Source organism: Dermacentor silvarum, chromosome 1, assembly GCF_013339745.2.
Source record: "Dermacentor silvarum isolate Dsil-2018 chromosome 1, BIME_Dsil_1.4, whole genome shotgun sequence".
Lineage (NCBI taxonomy): Eukaryota > Metazoa > Arthropoda > Arachnida > Ixodida > Ixodidae > Dermacentor > Dermacentor silvarum.
This window is the reverse complement of record NC_051154.1, coordinates 56,627,450-56,655,104: the sequence shown is the minus strand read 5'-3', so window position 1 is coordinate 56,655,104 and position 27,655 is coordinate 56,627,450. Positions and strand designations below refer to the sequence as shown.

The 27,655-nt window shown below is 47.9% G+C and overlaps 1 protein-coding gene across 4 annotated transcripts in view; it reads right to left on the bottom strand.

The window, feature by feature from the left end:
- Positions 1–27,655, bottom strand: part of LOC119463692 (LIM domain-binding protein 2) — a 293,348-nt gene that overhangs the window by 81,803 nt on the left and 183,890 nt on the right. For all 4 annotated transcript variants that reach the window (XM_037724533.2, XM_037724540.2, XM_037724519.2 and 1 more), the window contains exon 3: positions 14,001–14,467. In XM_037724533.2, the coding sequence (XP_037580461.1) occupies positions 14,001–14,467 (467 nt within the window). The remainder of the gene's footprint in view (positions 1–14,000; positions 14,468–27,655) is intronic.

Sequence of the window (27,655 nt, the reverse complement as noted above, 5' to 3'; positions counted from 1 at the left end):
TTGTGTGGTTGAAGCGCGAGGTCGCGGATTCGATTCCCGGCCGCGGCGGCCACATTCCTATGGTGGCTGAATGCAAAAAAATAAAAAAGTAAGAAAAAAAAAACAAAACGCGTGTGTAACGTGCTTTGGGTGCACTTAAAGAGCCCCAGATTGTTGAAATTAATCCGGCGTACCTCATAACCCGCTGCGTATTTTTGGGACGTTAAACCCTAGAATTTATAAATTATGGGGTTATAAATATCGTACTAGACTATTTTCGCTGCTAATAATTCCGCAATATGCGTGAACAACTAGCTCAAACCAAAGTCCTGTTTCAGAGAGGTTACTACGCCGACATCTCCACCGCTTCCTCGCTGTCCCTGTAACTGCAGTATGCGAACACCGACCTGATCGCCAGAACCGCGAGGAAAGAGCTGCAAGTTGCGGAGCAGCGCCACTCCGGTGCCGTGCAGCGCTCCGCGATGGAGCCGAGCGGGCGCGCGCGCGTGTGCGCCCGTGCGTGCGTGCGTGCGCGCGCCCGCCGGTTCGCGCTAGCTCTTGGCAGAAAGCAAACAAACCAATGCGTGAGGAGGAGGACGGAACGCGGCGGCGGCACGGCCGGCGGAAGGGTCTTTTGGAAACAAGGAGCAAACTTTTGTTCGCTTGGAGCGCGCTTGCGTTTTATTCTTTTTTTGCTTTCTGCCGCTTGGCGCCAACAACCCCGCGCTCCTCCGGCGCCCGGGCAGAAAAACAGAGCCAAAGAAGAGCGGTGGGGGAAGGGAGGCCTCGCCGAGTATGAGGCCCGATAAAGTACGCGCCTACAACTGCGACGCTCGCGCGAAGGCAACAGTGAAAAACGTGCCACAAGCAGCGGCCGCGAACAAGCGGGACAAAGCGCAAAGACGCGCCCGTCTTCCGCCCTGCGCGCTTTGCGCGGCGATCTGGCCGTCTTTGTCTTTGGCTGGTGGACACGCGCTGCCCTAACTACTCGTCGCTGCGGGGCAACCGATATCACAAGCTCCGCTTGTCGATGGGTGGGAAAGACTTTGCCGAGCGCCAAATTTAAAACGTCTCCACCAATCACTGCAGCGCGAGCTCTACCACAGACGTCCAGTGGCATAAATGAACGAAGTTTTAACCATCCGTGACAACCATCCGGACCAATGATTCGGAATTCTTCGAACATCACGGGGCGATGCAGCGGGGCTGTATTTTGCTAGTTCGATCAACTCCAACTCAACCAGAGGCGAATACAGGGGTGGTGTCCTTCTTCAACACACATATGAAAAGGAGGGAGGGTGCAGGGCCCCCTTTCTGGATCCGCCAGTGCCCCCCATCCCTTTTTTTTTTTTTTTTCTTTTTTTTATTGAAGCCCTGCCCGTACAGCTCAGCTAACTATGTCATGCTCTGTTCCGCACATGCAGGCACAAAAACGCTGCCGTGAATCGACTTCACTTTCAACGCTGTGCTATATGATACATCGGAAAGATCAAACTGGCGTTAACGGTCTTAACGAAACAAATGAAAGCAGAACCAGTCCGCCAGGGTAAGAAGCACAAAAATAAATAAATAAACAGAAAAGAAAAAAAAAAAAAGATCGTTTTTTTCTGTTTTTCACTAGCACTAGCACTAGAGAGGCACTAGCAGAGCCTCGCTCATCAGACTTGTAGTCCGAGTCAATTTTGCTCCAGACCTACATTGCACCTCAGAAAGGTGAAAGAATTCGCATGAGGCTTCATTTTGGCGCCCGAAAAGGCACTCTCACGGTACCAACGTCAGGATGATAAACCCCATATCAGCTATTTCGCGTGCGACGAGCGCCCGATCGCTCAGTCTGCAGAATAATATAGACGATACCGTATATTATTGAAACATTATACCGTTTGTCGAAGTGCACGATTGTCCCTTTTACCTTTCACGTGTACAAACATTGCTATAAATTACAGCGCAATGATCCAATATCATATCTGAGTGGCTGCCTTCACGTGATCAGGCAACCATGTTTAATTTCTTGCGCCTTCGCGAATAAATGAATCCGTATACCAACGCGCCCAACCTTTCTTTCCTTCTAAATGCAGGCAACCATGGATAGAAAAAATATGGTGCCTCAAAGGACTATAGCATGTGCTCCTCACCATGCTGTACTACCGAGGCTCAATCGTTACGTTGTGGAAATTATGAAAGCCGCTCATCGCCCGGAAGCGCCTCGAGTGACCAGCCAATGAAACACCGGCTGCAGCTGAGTACGCGCTTTCTGCATACATCATCGCTCATTCTCCGTGTATTGAGGGAAACGTTTTTTTTTTTTTTTTTTTTTTTTTTTTTTTTTTTTTTTTTTTCCTTGGCGGGCGCAGCTTCGGAGTGTTTAGCGGGCTCATCACCGCTGCAGCTTGTGCAGCTGGAACTGATGTGTACTAAAACTTCAAAGCCGAATAAGCGCTGATCCATGTTCTCGCGGATTGGATGGACGGTTGAAAAGTACAATATTCTATTCGGTGCCTCAGGGCGCACTAATATGACAGAAATTCATGGGATATTATGATGGCTAGACGTTTTGGCTGCAATGTAACGCCGACCTCCCCATACCCGACGCAGTTCCACTTGAGAGATGACAGCTTATGGCACAGCTGTTAGCTGTAACTAGCTCACTAACAAGCAAGTTGTGATTGGTAAACGTCTAGCAGGCTCATTTCGGGGCGCTGCGTCGTGGGAGTGCGCGGGCCAGCGCGGCATCGTGCGCTGAGTGACTCACAACTTCATAAGCTACGGCTATAGCAATGCGTTCTGCCCCGCTTCGCTATGCGCGTCGCCATGTTGGCCCGACTCGTGATGGACGCACTGAACGATATGCGTACAGATCATGCTCGTTAAATATCTGGAGAAAGGTGGGCATGGCGCTGGGGCAATTCCAGCAAGGCTAGATCGGCCTGCAGCTGACAACAACTTCCTCCTCCTCCTCTGGAGTGTAAAGTGCGAGCTCACCCGTTTGCTTACTCGCTAGAAGCGCAGAAATACAACACCGTAAGATCAATAGCAGTGACTCCGCGTCGCCTGCAGTTATCGCTTATGTGTGGTTCCACGCACAAGCGACAAACGTGCGCAACGGCGATCACGTGTCGGATCGTGTACGTTTACGTGTGATATAAAGCAACAGACGCCATTAGAGCTATATAGTAAGCCTGTTTCACATGCTGCGATTGGGCGATGCGAAACGCTCCGATGAGAGGTTCGAGCGTCCGCCGCCGCTATACGAAGACGGCTCTTCCTGACAGCGAGCGCGAGCTTTGCTCACGTCAACACGTGCGTCGAGCCCCGTGTCGCGCTGTCGTTGACCAGACGTTGTACCAAGTTCCAAACTCCGTAGCAGAGTGCCAGTTTCTACGGCAGCGCCCGCCGGAATCGCAGTAAAATCGCCAGCGCCTCAAACGGGCTTTACAACACGTTCGGTCACTTGGGCCGCGATTTTGTAGCTATGCCTTTCCGGTGCTAATGCCTTTTCGCGCTTATCGCGCTTTGTCAGTGGTCAGAGCGACGGTCCGCTCGCGTTATCAACGGGATCAGCCGGCCGTGAGCGCTGGATGATAAGATTAGTATAGAATAAGTCATAAGGCATCGCTACAAAATACCGGCCTTGGATAACAGCACCTCACGTATACCATACAGGGAACACACAGGAGAGGGCAGAGGGGTCAACCAGAAACCAACATCCGTTTTACTACCCTACACTGGGGACGGCGAGATAGAAAGACAAGAGGGAAACATAGGAAAGAGACACCACCCATATACACAGTACACATGTACAGCCGCCAATACAATTGAACACAGCGCAAGACAAACGAACACACACAGGAAGCATAAAATAACAACACTATAGCGATGCCCAGCGGGACCGGCCCGTTTTCACAGTACGTGTCGCCAACAATTATTTCATTCAACTAATTATCACCAATGAATTATCATCCTAATGATATAAGTGTCCTCAAGTTCGCGGGTCTGTTCTGAAACCCCCTAGCTAATGCAGTACTGACAAGAAAATCTCGCGTCCTCTTTTTTTAATGCGTAAGCATTAGGATTGTCAAAGTGCGTGTAGGTTCGCGTGCGTGCGTGTGTGTGTGGGGGGGAATATTAACGTAGATAGTGGCCGACTACATAATTAGGTTATGTAGCCTCTACTCCTCATGAGCGCAAGAAATAAATGATCAACTTTTAATGCGACCGGTTCGCGTATTTACAATTGCTAGTAGGTACAGCGTTTGACCGCTGGCGCCATGCTGCGCCGCTCGCGCGTACCATGTTTGTAGCCGCCGCCGTTGGAACGGAGGAGGCGTTGACGGAGAAAACGCTGGGCTGGTGGTGACTAGCCTGCTGTTGGGATCGGTGGTATTAGAAACGCATCACTGTTTTGATGATCCAAATATATTCTCACTATCAGGGAGGGAACAGTCTACCTGACTGGAGCAGTATTTTTTTATTTGGGGTGTTGCTACGCTGCGCTCCGCAACACCCCAACGACCGCCGCTTCGCGTCGGTGCCCGGCACCACGGCTGCCGCCGTGGCGCCGGGGTTCAAGCGACCGCGCTGGCAAACAGTGAGAGAAAAAAAAAAGCAATAGCGTGATATTAAAAAAAAATGTAGCCAGAGCGGGTTTCGAACCCGCGTACGCAAGATCCCGAAGCGAGCGCCGTAACCACTCAGCCATGCCACACTTCCATGGGTTGCACTCGTGCAAACCATGATGATGATGATGATGATTTATTGGCATCCCCTTTGAAACGGGGCGGCGACAAATAGTCACCTAGCCTGCTTGATTTAATCAGGTATATTATACATGTTCTTTATCTAGCATTTTTGTATACCCCCCCCCCTCTCATTATTTTTATTTTTCAAAAATTTACCTTGTACCGCTGCCTATGATTTTAAGAGATCAGGTCGTATCCATCTTTTCCCTGCTTTTTTTCCACCAGTACTCCAATCCTCTCTTGCTGATCTCTACGGCTGATCTGTTTATGTTTCCTTCCACTTTGAAACCAAGCGCTTCTGGGAGTTGCACGTTACCTACGGTTCTTGCTGGGTGGATCCCATCAGGATGTGCCGAGTGGTTTCTGGATCTTTACTGCAACATGCACATGTCTCATCTAGTTCCGAATATTTGTTCCGATATGTTTTCGTCCTTAGGCAACCGGCTCGAGCCTCAAATAGCAAGGCACTGCCCTTTGTGTTATCGTACAGATTTTCCCCTACTAATTTCTTTCTTCTCATTCTTGTAAATCTCCATTGTCCTTTTCGTTTCCATTCTTTGCATCCAATTCACGGTCTCTATTTCTCTCACTTTCTTTCTGATGACCCCTGGTTGTCTATTTACCATATCATTGCGTTCGAGCGCCCTCGGTGAACGGAACCACCTAGAAACGCGGTACGTGCGAGCGGCGCAGCGTGGCGCCAGCGGTCAAACGCTGTACCTACTAGCAAATGTAGTGTTGCGACCGGCTCAAAACGCGGGCCAGGTGTAGTATGACTTCGGACGTGAGGCAGGATGCTGGGTACGCCAATGAAACCGGAGGTGGTGGTCACGTGGTGGCGTAGTGGATTTGGCGTTGCGCTGCTAAGCCCGAGGGGGCGGGAGCAAATCCCCGGCAGCGGCGGCAACATTTTGATGGGGGCGAAATGCAAAAACACATTGGGTGCACGTTAAAAAACCCCAGGTGGTCAAAATTAATCCGGAGTCCCCCACTACGGCGTGCCTCATAATCATATCGTGGCTTTGGCACGTAAAACCCTAGAAAAAAAAGAAGACAGAAAAATAATGAGCCATTCCACTCTGTGAAGATGGATGACCAGCGAAGCTGTTTAGCACACGACACAGAGGTGACAATGAATGGGGAGGCCGCATATAGTGCGGACAGGGGTATGTGCTTGGACCCCTTCTGCGCGATCACCAGGATCGGCCCGCATTTTCTGTTCGCACGTACGTTACGGACTAACGCTCGGCATAAACAGCTTCGCTGTTAATAGGACAACGGTAACCTGACGACCAGATCAGGCCGGCGAATCTTCCAATTAATGTTCTTGTCCTTCCAACCCATGATGATTGCTGAGGGGTCCGATTGACGCGATCCAAACGGTTGAAAAGAATATTTAATCTTTATCAAAAATAAGCACTCATGTGCACGTGATAAAATCTTAAACATTGATCAATTTGATCGAACCAAAAAGCGATACCATTATTGTATAGGGTATTTAATAGTTTGTTATCAGTATATATCAAGTTGATTCAGAGTTCAAAGGCTAATATCCCTCACGCAATCATCCATAGGGGTCCCCGCAAGGAGTTAGGGGAACATGAAGACGGGTTGATAAATAGGCACCTCTAAAAATGAAAAAAATAAAAAATATGGTAAGGCATCTGGGAAGCGATTAAGTTCAATAAGAAATACGGCGCTTATTATAAGCTGTGGAGTGTCGTACATCCAGCAAATTCCGTGAATTAAGAATGTTTATTTGAGACAGTGGTGAATGGTAAGCCGTTTAACGTACGACGCGATTCTATGTTAGGTAAAATCTCAATCAAGAAAAAAAGAAAAAGAATGTGCGGCGAAATAGCTTTACGCACAGACCGTCACGAACAGTCATTACGTAAACTTGTCGCCGAAAACGTAACTCTGCAGCTGCTGAGCACAGTAAGGTGGGCACTGCACTCAGAATTCTGTTCGCGTTACACTTTAAAAGGTCATGGGAGAGAGAGAGAGATAGAGAGAAACGGGAAGGCTGTTCGTGCTATAGAGTCTGAGGTGAGAGCGGGGCATCTTTTAGTGCGGTTAGGTTTATCACTCGTGTAAAGGTAATGACAGCATGCAAGATGTCTCCTGTCTGCTAACACGGCGCTGCAGTACGCCCCGGTTACCCCATGAGGAGGGTGGTTGCTTCACTGATGTCACATTTCGTACATGCACGTATATATCCTATGGAAATCGCTCGCTTGGAACCAAACGTTGTGTGTGTCGTGTAACTGGGACAGCCGAACGCTACTGAACTTGATTCCCTTGTTTCGTTATTTGACAAATTTATCAGTGACCTCGTTTCGCAAACTATAGTTTCTGTAATCATGACGCGAGTTACAAAACTCATTCATCCACACACAACCAATAAATGGAAATACGAACACGGAAACGAACTAAATTACCTTCAGTAAGCACACAGATTCTAGACAAAGACAAACAGAATGGCGTTATTTCGGCTGCTGCCAAACGCTCAGACCCAAGAAGCGCTGAGGATTTGTAGCTGACAGTTGCAAACACTGACGAGAGCGAAGCGCTATCAATTGGCTTTCGCCCGGAGGGACAGGACCCGCAATGGGAAGCGGTAGAAGTGACTAATAAGAGGAGATTGGAATTTTGGTGGCGCTCCAGAGAAACCCTTCAGAGACGGTGAACCAGTTCAGCCAACGCTTGTGTGGTTAACCAACGCTTATGTGAACATAAGAGGAGCCGTTTTCCCCCTGTTCCGTGTTTTTTTTTTTTTTTTTTTTTTTCATCTCTGTGATTGTGTTTTTTGTATGTCAGTTTTGTATTTGTATGTACTCTTCTTTTTAACCTGATTCTTCTTATTAGTGCGAGATCCGAACTCTCATTGATAACCCGATACAAATACCAGTGCACAAGGCCTTTTCAACAAAATCCAAACACATTCTGAAATGAAGAGTGCACTGTGAAGAGTGCACAGATTCCCAGATTATTTACCAGGTTTAGTACATCCGCCCGTCACTTCCTCCCCATGCCTTTGCGGAATAATACGGATTGCAACATAATTAGCCAGCGCAAGAAAGTTAAAAAAAAAAAAAAAGAGAGAGAACAACAAGGGCCATACGACGAATCTATCGTACTCATCAAGAGCAAGGCCCTTCGTTCGTCTTGTGCATTAGACCAGCCTTCGTCTGGTGTGCTTATTACATCCCAACTATTTTCATGATTAACGATAATGCACAGCTAATAGCCAACAAGCCGATCTTTCGTCTTCAAGTCGAGAGCCCGAAAAATGCTCGCAACAAAGTCGGCAGTCAATGGGCACTCACGGATGCTTACCCCACCCCAGAATAAGTAAATTGGGCACGTCCGCGACGGTAATATAATTCAGTGGCACGCATGGTCGCCTGACGCTATGCGCAATCGAAAGTTTCTCGCTTATTCAGGGCAAAGTTTGCGTGACGAAGGAAACCACGCGAGTGATGAGTGCAGTTAATAAAGATTCGGTCATAGCCGGGCACCATGCCGTTAGGTTGGTGTCCAGCAAAAGCTAGCTAGGTGCACAAGGGCCACGGCCTCGCGTCCGCTGCGCTCTCAACAAGCGAACGAGCGAGCTCGGGCGAGACGAGCGTGCACTAGAGCTGCGAGAGCAGAACACCCAGGCGTGTCGTACGGCATACTCCCAAGTGCTCCGAAGCCATGGAAGCCCCTTGTATCCACTGAAAGCGGACGCCTGGCGCCACCTCGCGACGTTTTCTGTACTCCCAACGGTTCCGCATTTTGGCGGAACGACTACAGATGGCGCAGCGAATAATAGGGCGAGTGCGCGTGCAACGAGCGTTCTGGGCGTCGCGTGCTTCAAATGTTCCTTTCCCCCCGTCTCTATTACCCCCCCCCCCCCCCCCCCTACATCTAACAGAGGACAGGGGCGCAAACTTGCATTCGCCAGGTGGCAGGTACCCACACCTGGATTGTAGCGTCTGCGCAAAGTTGCGTAAACGCTACAGTAGAGATGAACAACAGTATTGTTCATCTCTACTTCGTGGAAGTAAAAGCAAGCATAATTCACAGTCATTTTCCCTGAACGGACTCACTAAGTAGAAATTCGAATTTTGAACTATCTCGTCTTTTATGCAATTCCAATCCTTTTATCAGATAGCAGTGGCGTTTGAATAACTTCGCGTTTCTGTGCGGAGGTTAACCCCACTGAGGGTGCTGGGGCGACACGCCCTCGGTGCGGTGCATTAATGGCGGGGGCGCACGCAGCAATATATTATGAAAGTTATTTGCAAATTATTATACAATTACCTTGATTACTGAGAGTCTAACACGTAAAGATGTCGCCCCAGTGCTGCGCATCCTGGTAACGCCACCGTTATCGCAGTTTCGATTAACCACTGTTCTCGTAAGACAGGCCGTGATAATGACTGTGGTCACAACCATACCCACTCGTGATGGCACCACGTTACTCTGCGCCTTACAAAATTCCGCGAAATTTCAGGAGGAATAATAAGCACGGTGCACTAAACATGCCAGATTGGATGAGGCGGCAAGGAATTGTGAAAGAAACGGAGTGCGTCTGAAAAAAAAAAAAAAAAAAAAAAAGAAACAAAGAAAGTGAGAAAGAGAGAGAGAGAGAGAGAGAGAAAACACTAACGTCGTTGGACACTTCTTCACTCACCTACTATTATTATTTTATCGCTACTCTAGTACTTAGCGAAGAAGGATGCCCACCAAGAGACATATAAGCGAGATTCAGGCACGAAGAACAGCAAAACCCCGGACTTATACAATCACGATTTTCGAGGGTCGTGTATCGCAAGCACCGCGACGGCCAGACAAATTGAACTTGAGAGATACAGCGCGGCGCTCACTTCTGTAATATCTAAGCACCTTACTTCCGCTACGAAAATGCGAGTAGCAGTGAGGCAACGTGACCTGATACAGTTTAAAAAGCACTTTGAGGCCGACCAGGGCTTTTGAATTATTGACGGAAAAATGTTTTTTTTCAACGTCTAATTAGCGACTCTCTCTCTCTCTCTCTCTCACGCGTATACCCTATTTTTGTGAAAGCAATCTGAAAATCCAAAGCTATACGATGCTCAGCTTGCGGCTTGCTTGTGAAGGACCACTGAGACCCACTGTGGCCAGACAACGCTGGTGGACCTTCTCAAGCTTACCGTGCTGGAAGACGCCGGCAGCCAAATATATCTGCCAAGAGGCGCTTCTCATGCGAAATGTTGCCCGTGTGGCAGCACCTGATACATCGGCGTCGATAGAGCGACGGATTCGAAGTAACTGGCAGTTGACACATACTACTAGGTCAGCACTATATCCATTCGGTGCCTTAGCTCTTTCCTTCCCTCCTCTATCTCGCTGTCATCTTTGTGTTCCCCTTTCCCACTCCCCCGGTGTAGGGTAGCCAACCGGACGTTATTCTGGTTAACCTCCATGCCTTCTGCCTTACTCTTTCCTCCTCAGCTCTTCAAAGAGCGTACGCGAAAGCTGGCTTCACCACAATAAGAGGCCGTCTGAGGAGAAGCCAATTTGACTGATTCCTAACGTTGCACTGTCTCTACGGGGTGTCCCAGGTAACATGGATCAAGTTTTATTGCAATAGAAATGATACGGGAGCTCAAGGCGCACTCGCGCCGTCACCGATGGCGCCGCCGCCGTGCTGTCAAGCATCAACGCGCATGTGCGGCCCGCGCGTGTAGGGTTAAAAGATCGGGATTTGATCCCGCGACCTAGTGTTTAGTAGCGCAACACCATAGCCGCTAAGCCACCGCGGTGGGTTCTCATAGTTTTCTAATAGTTCTTGTATGTTTCAAATCCCCAACTGTGCGCATCAAGCAGAAGTTTGATTGGAGTAAAAGCGCAACAAATTTTCTTCCGGAGGTCAGAGCAGTCATAAAAGACGAGAAGCTACGTAGTGGAAAACGCTACGTCGCTCAGGCAGCCAGACTTTTTTTTTTTTTTTTGGCTAAACCGTTACTATTCGAACTCACCAATGAGTCCCGTGTATGCGAATAAAGCGGTTATTTGCTCCTAATGATCAATTAGTGGTTTTATTAAACAACGCTTCATAGGCGCATTATAATGACATATATTGCTAACGCGTCGAATATGCTAGGATGTAAAGATAGTTTTATAATAATGGTGGCAACAGTAGTTCATTATTCGAGAAATACTCGAAAAGTATTAGATATTCGATTCCACTCGATTCGCTTTTCAAACTATTCGGTTCATATTCGATTCGGTTTCGAAAATTACCATTCGCACACCCACTGCTTTCTGCACTTCGACAGTAGTCCGAGCAGCGCTCCGTCTGCGTTGTCAATAGGATCAGCCGGTCGCAAGCGGTGGATGATTTGAAAATACCAGAATCGAGCGAAAGGAATCATTACATTACACCGACGATAATCTATTTTGTTTTCCTGTAAACAATAGATGTATATATACAGCTCATTATAATAAGTTTTACGCTGTTTTGAAGTACTCCGCCGTCTTAAAAAAGATTGAATTGTTTCTCTCTCCGCCGTTTTAATGAAAGATGACCAGTTGCAGGAACTTTAGCACAAGGGAGGTCGCACAGCAAGGCAGCAATGTTTTAAAAGAGCGCTGTCACTAACCATGTACTTGTTCGTAGTAAATGAATTGGTTCTCAGCAATGTATGTTGAAATCAAGATAAAAAAAAAGAAAAACAACAAACATGTTTGACAAGTTCTACGTGAGCGGAGTTTCCTGCCGCTCCGGGTGGCACTCGAATTTATTCTTCGGGAGCCCCAAGCACCACTTCATCGCTGGACCATTGTTTGCGACTCGAAGGCAGCCCACCAAAGTATTCAAAGTTCAATGCGCCGCGGATCTCATGAACAACTTTTATCGGAGATAAGACATTTAGAATATCGAGCAACAAAACTTTATCAGTGCTAGTCGGCACACTGAGATGTTAGTGGAAACGATCGTACCGACGAATCCGCCCATTCTGCGCACGACAGCAGCAGATCTGTTTTAAATCCACTCAGAAGATCAGATGCAGCAGTTACATTTCGCCCCATGGCACGAGATCGTATAGTTGGCCTCGTGGAACCCAACGGTTTTTTCGCGAACCGTCGCCTATACATTCGCTGACTCCTGACTTGAAGATCTATACCTATACCGCCTGGGCTATACTAGAAACTCCGTTGTACCGGCTGTGGCTTGGTGTCGCGCTCATCAAGTCACACTCGTTCTTAACTGTATGGGCCGACAGCCCTGTGACACTTGCGGCTGTGAATAAACACTCGCACATCCTCGGTGCATCTGCTCACGTTAGTACGCAGAAGCAGGTGCTGCGCAACGCATTAGAGACATTGGACAGCCGGCCACTGTCAGAGCAAAATATACTTCGACAGTGGTACCAACGGACGTGTGCTCTAACGGCAGTCGGAGCGCTAGTTCGCTTCCTGCAATCTACGGACCTGCGAGAGAAGCTGTGACAGAGACGTGTGTCACCTCAATATTGTGCGCCGATTCCCTTTCGATACTCCATGTTTGTTCATCTCTATCTCTTTATATCCCTTTTCCCCCGTGCAGGGTAGCTAAGCGGGTTTTCGTTAATCGTTAGCCTCCCTGCCTCTCCTTCATTAGTCGATATCTCTGAATCGGTTCAACCGGTTTCATCCTAACAGCAAATAAAGACGATCGGCTCCGGGACTGTTCTTGTCGTGATCGGAACCAAAATACGATTAGGGTGACACCGTTTGTTCACAAAATACTACCAGGAGGCGATACAATCATCAGCAAAGCATTTGGAGCAAACGAACGCCGCTCAACCCAGGCCGAGCGTCCCAGGACACAGCAAGTTGGTTTAGATACGTTTAGATAAATATAACGTCGGCTAGGCGCTTGTTAGGTACATTTTTACTCCACGTTAGCTTTCCCTCCCCACTCTCCCAACAAACGCACCCGAGTTATCCTTTTTTTTTCTTTTGCGAAGTTTGTCCTGTATTATAGATATGACACATACGACGTATTGAGTTAATCCTGAAAGGCGCTGTTTGTGGTGTGGGTGAATAATTAGTTTTCCAGTGACAAAGTCATTTCGACAGATCGCAAAGGAAACGTTAGTGGCTGGCTGTTTATAATTCACACGGGCCCTTATTTCCGCTTGATGACGCGCTAATAGTATACTCTATCTCGGCGCGTATGCGTCCTCTGACAAAGTGACACACAATTTTCCACATATTTTTCAACAGCTGGTAGTTTTTATGTCACTTCAATCGTCTGTAGTTCGTCGTAACAATGCTCACGTGCGCGAAGTCAGTTGGTTTTGTCTTCACTCTCTCTCTAGTTGCCACAATCGGCTCTTAACATGCAAGAGCCGATTGTGGCAACATATCCCCGGATACATATGAACAGCGACCATAATTAAAACGAAAGCCGCTCATGCGTAGGGGTATGCCCACTGAGTTACGCTACTGTGATGTTAGCTTATCGGCCGTCAAATTTGCAATTCGGGCAAATATTCGAGTGCTGTGTGACAAGTTGCCCAAGTTCTCCATCTAAAACACTCTGCCGTTTTATGCTTCGATGAAACCGTATTAGGTTTTTTGGTCATGCTTTACGTGTTCTGAGCAAATTTGTTTATACTGAAACATCACAATTTCTTATCGCTGTACTTCCATTAAAGCTGAGTATATATAGTTATATTTCGTAGAACCACTCTAGCTACAATATTTTTTTCTTTTCCTTTTTTTTTTCTATTGGCAGGTAAATATAACTGAATTATGGCGTTCTACGCGCCAAGAACGACGATCTGATTATGAGGCACGCCGTAGTCGGGGACTTCGGATTAATTTTGACCACCTGGGTTTCTTTTACGTGCACCTAATCTAAGTCACGAACATTCTTGCGCTTCGCCCACTTCGAAAACTGGTCGCTGCGGCCGGGATCGAACCCGTGACCTCGAGTTTGGCGGGTGATTTTTCAGAGGTATAGCTGTCGCTGTTCGGAACAAACTCAACCAGCCAAAAAAGTCCGCACAGCAGACGCGCTCGGGTTTCGCTTTTGTCAGAAAGCGTTATTTCCGGCGTATCACGTCACACTGGACTTACATTTGTGCACCACGTTCGCCTGTTGGCAAAACAAGTCCGTCGCTTCTTGCGCAGATACATACAGTCAAGTGCACTCGCAAGCAATGGCATTGGAGCAGGTGGCGCCCTGACTTCCGCACTCCGCGAACTAACCGCTGTACACGGTCTATAGCGAGGCGTACGATGTTGCAAACTGAGGCTCACCCATGCTCGAGGGGCCGTCCGTCGGGCATAGTGTGTGGCGGAGGCCCCGCCATGGGGTGCGGGGGCCCTCCCGGGTGGGGCGGAGGGGGACCGTGGTGCGGGGGCGGCCCATGGTGCATGCCCGCCGGCCCATGGCCCATGAGCGCCGGGTGGTGGTGGGGCGGCGGCGCGGGCCCCTTCCAGCTGCCGTCAGGCTCCATGCCGCCCGGCCCCCCGTGTGGCGGAGGGGGCCCGTGCGGAGGAGGGGGTCCGTGGGGCGGCGGCGGCGGAGGGGGCCCATGCGCGGGGCTGTGCGCCGGCCCGTGAGGGGGTCCGTGTGCGGGTCCTCCCGGCCCGGGAGGCCCGTGTCCTGGCCCATGGGCGGGGCCGTGCGCCGGCGCCTGCGCCACCAGGCCCGGCCCGCCACCGGAACCCGTCGGGCTGTTGCGCACGCAGTGCCGCGGGCTCACTGTGCCGGTGGCCAGTTCCTGCACGAAGAAGAAGCACCAACCGCATGAGCACACCCATACATGACGCTATTCAGGTATAACGCTCGCGCAAGAGCGAATGAAGAGCAGAAATGACGCACAAGAGGGCGAGGCCCAGAAGTTATTTTCTGCATTTTTATCTTTCAAGCTCTTCACCATCATCAAGACTGGTTGTTTCTTCCGCTGTTATCAATTCAGAAGCCTGCAATAATGTTTTGTTACGTTCATATTTGCAGTTGCTTTACATGGCGTGGAGACAACTGTGAGTATATTAGAAGAATGTGCGAGTCAGTTTTTTTTTTTTCAGTCATATGACCAGAGAACGGATGCGCCGTACAATACAGCTTGGAAGAATAATATATCCCAATGGATCTAACAGAACGAAACGAATTCATTTGCCAGCACCTGCACCGTAATCTAACGTTTACTGTAAGCCGCACAGCACAACACGCGGCACTACGAGATAGATGCATACATCTGGGGACCTTCACCGAATAACCATACATACTGCATGACAGTCTGAAATCTCCGCCGCTGTTGAGAAAGGCCTACAGCTTAGCGTGTGTGAAAAGGTGAACGTCAGCCCCGTCAGCTTCTCTCTGCTACATGACGTGTTTGGCGCAAGCAAAACGAGGCTTTACAAGGTGGACGATTATTACGCCCTGTATGTGTGAACTAACGAAATATAGGCTGATCATGCCACGGCCGGTCTAGAGTACGCACTTGCGCGTACTCCTGACTGGCCGTTGTCATACTTCAGCGTAACTGGCATAACACTTCTAGTGAAACGTTTTGAGGCGGAAGTGACACTTGGTGCGTATATACTGATATTTTAACGCCTGTCCTATCAACAGTGATCAGAGTATCGACGGATTTAAAGAGAACACAATCAATCAATGTTAATTTCAGTACCCAGGAACAGCCACGAGGCCTTCGTACTGGCGGCCTTTTAAGATGCTTAACCACAGTGAAGGAAAAAAAAAAAGGAAAAAAAATTGTGACACGTGTAAAATAAGTGTACGTGCACGTTTGGCACACATATACGGATCATAAAAGACAATTGTTTATGAGATATACGCGCGTGTAATTTGAAATAATAATAATAATAATAATAATAATAATAATAATAATAATAATAATAATAATAATAATAATAATAATAATAATAATAATAATAATAATGTTGTTGTCTGGAAAGCTCTACAAGATTCTTATTGGAAGTATTGCCTTTTTGCTTTAAATTTACGACTTGCGAGGTTGGTTAATTAATTTGAGAGAATTATGCAATTAGACAGAACACACACACACACAAATGTGTAACTTGCTTCACAGGGTGGGCGACAAGTTCCTTTGCGTAGCGTCATCCCAGTGGACCGGGATATTTTTAAACTTTGGCTGAAGTTAGCTCGGGCGCCACACAGATACGACGTTACACGCATGAATGCACGCACTAAGTCAAATAACCGCGTGAAGTTTTCGCGTTGCTTTCGAGGCGAACCAGTGCTATTTTTGTGGGCTTGCGGCAACGTCTCAATAGCGGTGCAAATGTCCGCGAGCGACTGGGGTGATTGCCCTTTAAAAATCGAACAGGACGGTTCTATTACAGGGAGCTATATTGTAGTGTTAATCCAAGGCGCGATATCGCGCCTTGGATTAACACTACAATTTAACCGGGCACTTAAGGTTTCCCAAAAGCGCCTGGCCCTTATCTGTAGTTAAGTATAATGTGGCACTAGCATTAGCGTAGCGCACACAAGTCACTAAAGTTATTTTCATGTCACGACTATAACATACTAACATAAGAGTGCGCAATCCGCAATTAGCGTACAAAGCGCACACCATAGCCAAATGCGAAACTAGCGAGGAAAGCCCCAGAGGGGCTGATTGACATACATTTACCGACGCGCACCCAGTCTTTCATGGTAACCAAGACGCATGATTCACCAATGGCTCCACCTACAGGGCTCGCAGCAAACACTTGTGAAGACGCATAAACGTTCTTGTTCGGCAAACGCGACAGCGATTGAGGTGCATGGGGTACTCCATTTGGAGCATGTCGTGGGTATCATCCATCCGCTCGTCGTAACGGCAGATTTGTCGCGATTTAAACAGCAACTATATGGCCGCCTTTTTGCCATTACTTCAAATATTAGAGCTAAGCTATTGTCGTGTGTGTTCCTCATCTGTGTCTCTCGTCTAAAATGTTGCGCATTCCAACCTCTATTGTTGCAGCTAGAATTGCTCGAAAACGTAAACGTCGGAAGTGTAGCATTAGAAAGAGCTTGGCTGGAAATTGAAGAGCTTCGCTGGTTGTGATTCTCCAAGGCCGCATATAAGCACCGCTGGGATTTTTTTTTTTTTCTTCTCCAGCATGTAAGACAACATCAAAGCAAAATTACTCCAAGAGTGACGGCGCTTGGGAGAGGAGGCATAAGTGTGCACCCTCTAAGCGCCTTTTGTACTATTAACATGAGCGGAAGGATGAGAAACTAAATGTAGAAAAGTTTCACTTGTTATCGTTGCGATTGTACCGTGTGTCCCAACTAACGTTAGCCAAGCTATTCAAAGAAAGAAAAAAAAATACAGTCATGAAAAACACGGAGCAAGATACGGTTATAAGACCTGCGGTGCTCGGCCGGCAAAGATCTGACGACCAGACACCCTATGTCTTATAATCGTATCTGGCACAGTGTATTTAAAATCTTTTTTCTTCTTCTTCTTTTAACAGCTTGGATAACGCTAGCTGGGACACCCTATTTAGTGCGGTCCATTGTTAAGGGAACACTCCCACTTGCGCCCCTCGATTTACTGGTGCTCTATAGCTGCAAGTGCCGGCTGAAGCTATGTCAATGCACTGCAAAGGTGTGCAGAGAGGTGCCAACGCCACAAACCCCCAAGTCATCTGCTGCAAAGGCGGGCGATTATATGCTTGCCAGAGGGGAAAAAATTCGAACATGCGCTGCTCATCCGTTCCCTTTAATCCCACAGTATTTCCTTCTCGAAAAAAATAATATAAACGGAAGACAAAACGGCGAACAAGAAGAAAGAGCGCTTTTCTTAATCTCTGTGTATTCCGCTGGTTAATTGGCGTGTCTACGTACCAATATGGACAGCCAATTCACTCGGTACAGTGACATGAGAGGATCGGCCAAAACAGTTTAATATTACAACGGGTCATCACGACGCAGTAATGGGGACTGTGGAGCAGGTTGGCGCGAAACTGGAGTGCACTATAATGTATTTTAGTAGACTGTAGACCGAGGTGCTCTAGACAGAACGCAGACTACTCCCGGGCAAATCCTGGCGCCCGCGCCGGCTCCGGTCCGGCTGTGCCCGCTCCATGACGTTGCAGCGTCGCCGCGAGAGATGGCAGCACGAGCTTGCGATGCTTTCGATCCGCGCTATCATTGTACGGCTTCCGCACGGGCTCCAAGATCGGTGCTGGGGCACAACGATCTTCCCGCGCCGTGTCGCCCCACCAGAGGCATCGATCGGACGTCACTTCAACGAGTTCAAATCTGCGAAGCTCTCTGGTAGGTGGCGCCACAGGCTAAAGACCGCTAAAAGACCGCGCGTGCGATATTCCTCTTGGAAGAATGCAATCCACCGCGCACGCATGGGACAGAAAAGAAGTGCCCACGATTTGGAAACAATAATAGACTGGTTCCCATTTCCTTTTACCAGTGTACGCTGAACTTTTTCATTAGAAGAGAGAATAGTTTCTGAAACTTATCATAATTGAGAATTGAGAATCATAATTGAGAATCGTTTTGATGTTGCGAATATGTGGAGCACGTGGCAGCTCAAAAATTAAACAGATGGACACTAAGAAAAAGTCGCGGTACATTGGCAGACTTGAATAAATTAAATTCGTATGAGGTCTAATGCACCAAAGCAAATTATACACTATAAGACACGCGGTAGCGGATCCCGATTAAGCACGGTACGCTAGTGTTCTTTCTCTACCCCCATTGGAAATGCGGCTGGTAACTGAAGCCGCGAGTTCGTGCTCAGAAGCAAGCCACTGAGCCACTGAGGCGGATGCTTCAGGAATAACAAAGGTGTGATTGACTTTTCGTGAGAATGGAAGCTTGTCATTGCAGAAAACGATATACAACAAAGAAAGACAGCTGGCAACGGCACTTGGAAAATTCCCGCAGCCTCTTCCCTGCGTTTTTATACGAAGCCGCTACCACTTGTGCGCGGGTTAAGCAATAAGCAGGGAACATATACACGGTGCACCTGAGCGTTGAAATTAATCGCTCCCAATTTAATGATTTCACAAGCACCCTTCGAAATTACGTTGATTACGACTTCTTAGAGAGTAAATCACCTGCTGGCTCAATGGCTACGGCGTTCTCCACATAAGGTAGTGGGATCGGATTCCGGCAGTGGCAATAGGTGTGGAAAGCAAAAACACCCGTGTACGTGGAATTAGGTGTACGTTAAGGGACCCCAGGTGGTGAAAATTTATCCGCCGGATTCCCCAGTGCAACCGGCAGCACGGATATGGGATCCCGCTATGAGCTTGGTTCCGACCAGAGATTCCATTTGAGTGCAATGTTTGGCGACATCTGACGTTTAATTTCCTTTGTCACGACAGATACTGGAATTGCACGCGAGCAAAGCACGCGAGCAATTTGCACGCGAGCAAAGCAAACTGCAGGACCATCACATTTCTGGATGACGTGCCCTGACCAAGCCACCATATATATAGAGGTATTATATGAGGTCCCTTCAAGGCTTCACACAACGCAGATATTCATCATGAAATTATGCATGCACTAATCATGCGGCTCTGGGTCTCGCGGCTGAGGATTTAAGTTTCTTAGAACGGCCCAGAATGTTTTATCACCAGTAGGAAGGCGCACATTTATGGGGACAAAATATGAAAACATGAGTATGTTCAGAATAGCGTCGTTAGTAAAGAAAACACGAAAACACAAAAGAAAGAAAGAAAGAGAGAAAGAAAGAAAGCTGTTGTAGAACAAATCGCGGAGCCTAACGAACGGACAAGCAAAGACGCGAATCATCTCGTCGTTGCTTGGATCGGAACAAAAATTCGGGTCTAGGATTTTCTCTGGAAACATCGCACTCAGCTTCACATTAGCACCTCTGCTACACATTATCGTTCACAAAAGACATTGTAAAGTTACAAAAGAGGTTTTAATATTTCAAGCAATAAGAACGAAGTTTAGGCAAATCCATGTACTATAAGCATTATTCCCACGATGGCTGAATCGCTCCCGTATAGACAACTAGCACCACAACTCCCTGTAGTAACTGTATGAAACTCTATGGCCCCACGTACTACGGCGTGCCTCATCAACAGATCGCGCTTTTTGCAAGTAAACCTATTTTAACCTAAAATTCTCGTCCACAGACCCAACCATGCATTTTTTATAAAAAACGAAGTCCCGGGGCATGCCGTCACTGCCGGTTTACAGAGTCGCTGTGGCTAGAGAGGGATGTTTCATTTTAGAGAGAAAAAGAATGGTCCCGTTTAATTTTGAGTTTGGTCCCCGGGAAAACCCAATTACCGGACGAATACTTCGAAAAACAAAGCGCACTTCAATTATTGCGTCCAGTTGTCCGACTCACAGTAGATACGTATAAAGTCTATAAAATGCTAAGCAATATTGTGCAAGTGTTGTTTAATCATCCCAGTCTTGTGCTTGTGGAGTACCGGCCACCAATTTACGCAGCCTTGCTAAAGGTTCTCAATCTCGTTCAACTACGTTTCTCGCCTCATCCGCACCGTCCTCCGCCTGAAATTTGCAAAGTATACACCCGCATCTCCCATGGCGGGCTTAATTCTCTGCGGGATTCGGCCTACTCAGCTTTTGTCAGGCCATTTGTCAGGCCCCTTCCACCGCACTAGAGTACACCTGCATATGGCTCAGAGTTGTGCAAAAATCTGCCATCATGGGATCCAATGTTATGCGGGAAAGCCGCTTCCCGTTCGCGTAGGAGCCAAGCTCGCGTAGACGGCAGAGTCAGGAAGGCAGTCTGTCTTCTTTTATTTCGTTCTTTTTTTCTGCTTTGGGGTTATGAATAGCACTAGACGTTTACGTACCAGATTTTTTACGTTTAAGCGCTGACGTGTCTAATTACGAACAGCGAAAATGCAGCGGACGCTGAGCCTATCTGCCGGCGAACGGTGTCTATGAGCCTTTCAACATAACGAGGCACGTTCCGAAAGTAAGTTTCGTCATTTATTTTCATACGGAAACTTTATTGCCAGAAAAAGTTACACCACTGAATCATAAACTATACACCTAGCACTATTTTTCCACATAGTCGCCACCGACATTGAGACATTTGTCGTAGCATGCAATCAGTTTGAAGAAACCACTCTGGTAAAACTCGGTGCCCTGGAATGCAAGAAATTGTCGCACAGCCTGCTCCACCTCAGCATTGTTTTGGAAGTGACGTCCCGAGAGTGCGGCTTGTCATGTACTCTAGTAATGTTGTTTTCATTCGTGGATGTGGAGAGACGTCCACTTCGACCTTCGACCTTCGCACTCTGCCTTCTTTCACTGAACATGAAACACCAGCGAGCAACCATTTCACGAAACATGACCTCTTCACCATACACGATCTGTAGGCGTTCATGGATGACGGACATACTAGTACCACGTGCCCATTCATACCGGATAACAGCACACACTTCCACTGGCGACCACGTTGTCAGCACACGTCTGTCTGCCATCGTGATTTGTACTCGAATAACCTCGGGCACGCCGGTCTGCTGCTACTCTCTCTTCTTCGGCGCTCTGCGCATGCGTCATTCCTCCTTCGCTGACCCTCCTTCCGTCCTTCAACGAGCACCGGACATGGATTCTTATGGTGTTCTTTGTATCACCTGGTGTACCATGTTCTCTTTCAAAAAAAAAAAAAAATGACGAAACTTACTTTCGGAACGTCCCCCGTATTATCACGCTAAGCGTCGAGCATACTACCAAGCTTTCAGATAATAGCTACAACGAAAGACAAATGCCACTGCCGTATCTGAACAACCAAGTACCCTTAGTTCACCACTCTATCCCTCTTCGGAGCCGGCCCAATTCCGGAACAACCAAGTACCCTTAGTTCACCACTCTATCCCTCTTCGGAGCCGGCCCAATTCCGACCTGTCCCGGCCCATATGCACCCGCGCCTGCGTATACTGCGTGCAGTCGGCGGCGCACCATGGCGCACGGCCGATTTCCCGCGTGGCACCGCGTCGAGGCACGGCCACATTAGCGGAAAAAAAGGGCGCCGTGAAAACACGCGAGCAGCAGCATTTTCCTGGAGCTGAGCGAATGGGTCTTGCAGCTATTTCTTGCGGCATGCCGCTCACCGCCGATCAGGGAGACCAATGAGGTGCTGCCGATTCATTAAGATGGGCGAACGCCGCGAGGAAATGTCACATAGCCACACGGACCTTGATGCCACCGCGGCCACCCTCTCTCAGCGTCACTAATCACAGCCGCAGTGACCACGCAGTGACTAAACAGCTGAGAGCGAACCTATCACGTTCTCGCCGCTGCGGCGTCAAATACGCTTGCAAGTGTGGCCATGCCATTGCTGGCGCGTTTTACAGCGAAGCTGTTTATGCGGACCCTGTGCCGTCGTTGTCGGAGTTCGCTAAAAAGGGGCCACGTGACCTAGCGATAGGGAAGAGGAAAAGAAGAGCTCAACAGGGGGAAATGGGTTGGAGTGAGCCCTTTTCCCATGTGAGAATGCTGTGAGAGGGTGCAGATCAAGAGGAGAACGGAGAGCGGGGGTTGAAGTAAGTCACGCCATCCAATACACGCGTTGGAGGGGGAGAGCATGAGGCGCGCTAACCAATGGCGGTGTAGGAAAAAAGTAGGTCAACGGAGGAGTGGGGTGTCAGAAGAGTTCGCGTTAGCGTAGGTTGTATATACGGAGCTTTGGATTAGTGGTTCCGCAGATTCCATCCCAGCTACAACTATGGGAAGACCACGAGCTGTGAGTACTCCTGAGGAAAAAGCTGGCTACCGCGAGCGTCAGCGTGAGTTGGTTCGTGAACGGGCTCGTCGTTGTAAGGCCGACCCCGAGCTGCGCGCCAGAGATGCCGAGTTTAAAACGGCAGCGCCGGGAGGCCGATCCCGGAGTGCGCGCACGAGACGCGCAGTTCTCTTTGCTTGCGAAGTTTAACTAGCATGGTGTAACACTCGGTGTAACTAACACAGCTTCGCTGTTGGACCATCTTCACGGAGTGGAAGGGGCGGTGAGTTTTTCGAGAGCTGCTTTCCAAGCGCGGTTTTCCGCTAGTGTGACCGTACCTCAAAACGATTTACCACTTTCACTGCGGTCATGACAGTTCGGCGCGGAGCTGCCGGAGCTGGCCGTGCATCACACGACAGCGATTTCGCAGATGCTACGCGAGAAGTCACTTGAACCAGCAGCAGCGAGGCACAATTTGCAAAAATCTAAATTAAGGCACGCACCGTGGGAATCAATTATATGAGAATCATTTAAATACATTATCTGCCTAAATTACGCATGCACAATGGATCATGCACGATGTGTTTCTGCGTTAATGCGAGAGCACTGCACGGTTTGCGCGCACCAAGACACTGCGTTATAACTTTGTTTAGGCACATCTTGACACGATGATATGACTTTGTACATGCTTATTGTGGTGACCAAATTTGCGACTAAAGTTCGCGACGTTTTCTTGCGGAAACCTAAGAGTCCGTAGAAGCTTCAGTGCACATGACAGCAAATAGGGAAGTGTATACTAAATTACTATACATATATTCCCAATTTCAAATTTCGGTTAGCTGGCACGACATGCTGCATCATTCATAATCTGTACCCAATTTAAATCTATCTGTCCAGCTGACTTATTTTACTCCAGCGAAGAAATACTACGACGTGTTCAGCCATCGTTTCGACAAGGGGACAAAGCGAATCTTTCGCATTAATTCCATTCTCGATGTTGATATTTCGCTTAATCAGCCATGATCATGCGGAGAGTTGGCGTCGCCTTCAACGTGGCGGCTTCTCCGCAGCACAGTGGAGCCCGTTTGACCACGTGATGGCGTTCGGCGAATGACGGCTTGAACGGCGCATGGTAAAGTCACGCATCTCGGTTTCCTCGATGAGGGAGGGACATCGAGGCGCACTAAACTCTATGCCAACGGCTAGTACTCTCCTCTGGGACAGCGGTTGACTGAGCGCGAAAATGCTCGAAATCCCTCCGGACCCCCTCCCTCACCCTTCGTGTTTTCCCTCCTTCGGATACAGCACAGATAAAGAACTGGAGATAATGAAAAAATGACCTCGACGCTTCAAATCAGGGAAATGCATCTACCGCCCTTCACCTATCCTCCAGCCTTCTGCTATCTCAACCTGTGGTGGCTTTTAAACCCCAACATTTGCTTTCTGCGACATCAACGCTTGCATATTTCGAGCTGAAGGGCATTATGCTTTCCTCTATAGGTCCATTGGTTTGCGCGCAGCCGCGGCAAAAGTATCGACATTGTCACCATGCACCATCTAGTCCGCAAATATCCAGCCTTATAGCCTCGAAAATTAAAGCGCTTACTTGTATTTGTCAAAAATAAATAAACAAATAAAGTACATAAAATAAATTCATGCATATCCAACTCACATGTTGGAATCTACGCGAAGCGAAGCTTAACTAAAGCGGTTAATTAAATGCTTAACAGCTAACGGCGATGCGTACAATTAGGTGATGGCACGTGTATGCACAGAAAAGTGCGACACTTTTCAAGCAACAGTTAGGGATTCTGCACCTCTTGTGTGGGGCATAAGCATTCTGGATTGGATTGGCCAAGAACCCAGTGGCACATACAGAATGGCTAAATCAAAGAATCCGTTAAATGTGATCCATCATTCCATTAACAGATCGGTGTGGCTTATATATATATAGATGCTTGCGAGCAGACATTATATATGTACAGGTTTTATGTGCCAAGTTAATTTTTTTTTTTGTTACGCAGAATCGCTGGAAATACGCGGTCAGCAAACAAGGTTTACATGAGCCCCTTCGGGAGTACCTTCAAATAACCTTTGTATATGTATCCACAAATATATTCGGTAAAAACAGCAGCCACGGTCAGAAAAGCCTGGCAGGGTTCGCTAACGAATTAAGCTTCACTTTAAAATTCTTTTCATGCCTTCATTATCCCTCTTGCAGAGCTGTAATGCCGGTTCATCCTGCATATCAACTGGTAAGCACCACCCCTTCGCCTTGATGATGTAGCAACAATTAAAAAAAACCGCAACGTGTATTCAGTTGCGTAATTTCTTTTTGCTTCATACTGCATTCTGACTACCGAAAAAGTTAAACTGATACCTGCACTGACAGCGCGCACGCTTATGTGCGTGGATTGCACTTGAATAAGGCGAAATAACTTTTTTTTTTATCAATTACATATTATGTGGTAGCTACTCTCTTGGTCACCCGCTATCATTCAGCACAGTGCATTTTTTCATTAAACCATCATGTTTTCTCATCAGCCGCTCTTCCCACTCGCTCCTTCGCCGTGTCTACATAGCAGTGCCGAAACCTATAACACAATAGGCCGTGCTTCCAGACTAATGCAGCACGCCCCCACGTTTCAGCCATGGTCGCCGACCCAATCGAATTGTGCTCGGTCTTATTAATGTCATCTTCTGCTAAGCCTCTATTTTCTACAATACATCGTGTTTTTTTTTACTAGCAATTATATGGACTCCAGGCGATTTTTCGTTGTCGGCGTCACGAATTTCGTGATGTTCCGCTTATATTTATGTACATGTATGCTGTATGTTTATCTGTGTCATGTGTGCAAGGTTGATGCTAAGCTATTCAACCGCCATGCCTGAATGCCAAAAGCCAATCGCCATGCCAAATGCCTGAATTGTTCCTCAGAATTTTTTTTAAAGAATTGCAGCGCGCAAACAAAAGTCATGAAACATTTCATTAACAGCGCATGCCTTTTATCTTAAATCTGGTTGACCTCCCTGCCTTTCCTCTCCTTGTTCTCTCTCTCTCTCTCTCAGACTATTCAAAAAGCGCGAAATAATATTAGTGCTCGCAATCTGAAAGTGATTTCAGATTTCAGAGTTTCGCTGGCGCGTACTTCACCCGCGTATAGTCCGCGGAGTTCGAGCGCAACGGTAAACCTTGATAGCGTTACGAGTGCTTCGCCCTTCGGGCGAAACTGCCATTTTGTTTTCTTTCCTTGTGGGCAACGAGGGAAGTTGGGGGGGGGGGGGGGGGGGGGTTAACTGACTATAACATTGACCATACTACGTGCTGTAGGGAAGACGATTTCCAAAACGAAGCTACATCGACGTCTGTCAAGCACAGGTACACCAAACCTGACTTCATCCCAAATAATTGTTTGCTGTCGCGCAGGTGAAACGTAGTTGGCGCAACGGTAACGGAGAGCAGAACACCTTAGAAATCCTTGTAAACGTCCGCTCCGATCGTCAACGCTGACTGTCACGGTTAATGAATAAGTTTAAGCAAGCAATTACAAATAAAATTAGCAATTAACGGCAATTTACATTTCGCGATTATCTGGGGAATTATGCACAAGGCTCACGTGGGCAAAATAACAAACGTGATCAGAACCAACAAAGTACATCTGTACAGCTATACGTTATGGGAACTGCGAGTTCTTGGCGCGATTTCTCTTCCACTCCCGTGCTTTTCACGATTTATAGGGCCTCAAGTAGATTAGCATGCAAGCGAACTGCACGCGGTCTTGATTGAAACTACTTCGCCAGAAGGTTTCGACCGTCCACCTGTTCTCGTCGTTTACTGTATAGCACAGCCTCCAGAACACTGCTGAGCGGTGTGCTCAGCAATGTGTTTGAGGCGTTTATTATAGGTAACTGGCTCGAGACAACTTGCTCTGGGCTTGCGTTGTCACATCGACTGCCATCAGTCGCTAGTACACCTCACTTTACGATTGAATTTCACGGTTTCCTTGCGTCAAAGACTACGCGCTACGCCAAGCAAGCTTCAACATTCTTCAAACTGCAAACAGATGACGTGTCCTATCGCTATTGGTCAAACAAGCCGCCGTCCTCGCTGCTGCCAGTGCGGCTAGCGGTGGCCCGCCAATCGGGAAGCTCTCGCTCGAACGCAAATTGTTTCGACCCAAGGGCGCCCGGTGCATGGTCCAGACTCTGCTCCTTGAAGAAGGCATCGTACAGCGCAAATTAGGCGAACACGAAGTACGGAAGACGGAACAGCACGGGCGCTAATAACCTTGGGACGATGACGAAGAGACACCGTACAAGGGCCCACTGCACCAAAACACCATACTATGCTGCTTTCTATGCATAAAACCCGCCGTGGTTGCTTAGTGGCTAAGGTGTTGGGCTGCTAAGCACGAGGTCACGGGATCGAATCCCCGCCACGGCGGCCGCATTTCGGTGGGGGCGAAATGCGAAAACACCCAAGTATTTCTTTGATTTGTGCTGTGCAAGTTGAAGAACCCCCAGGTGGTCCAAATTATTCCGGAGTCCCCGACTACGGCGTGCCTCATAATCGGACCGTGGTTTTGGCGCGTAAAAACTCCATAATTAATTCAATTAATTCTATGCATAAAACAAGGCGGGGGGGGGGGGTTACGTGGCAGAACCACGACTTGATTCGTGTAGTTTCGCGCTGTCAATGGATTCAGTTTTGATTATGGGGCCCACCGTATTAGTCCCGGATTAAATTTGACCACCTGGGTTTAGTTATCATGCACCTAAATATAAGTACAGGAGCGTTTTTGCATTTGGCACCCATAGAAATGCGCCCGCCGCGGCCGGGAATCGAACCCACGACTATACGCGTGTCTTCTATACTTTGCGTTCATCTAGCCTGCGTTACGCGTGCCTTCCCAAGCCTCATCCACCTTGCCAATCAACAAGTTCTCTTGAGAGTGCTCCGCATTGTTTCCGCGCTCCTGTTATTAAGTGAGCTTAGGGGTGGACTATATAAATACGGTGAAGCGTATTTTAGTGGCTCGGTCACCTAAACTGATTCGCGCTAGATGAACACGAAAAATTATTTCCGAAGCATTTGAAAGGTGTCGTATTTTTTTTTCTTTCACTGATGACTCAAAAAAAAAAGAAAAAAAAAAGAAACGTTCGAGAAGGCTTACACGGTACGTCAATCGCCGTATGGCTTAATATTTACAGTGCAAACATTTAAACCACCTGCAC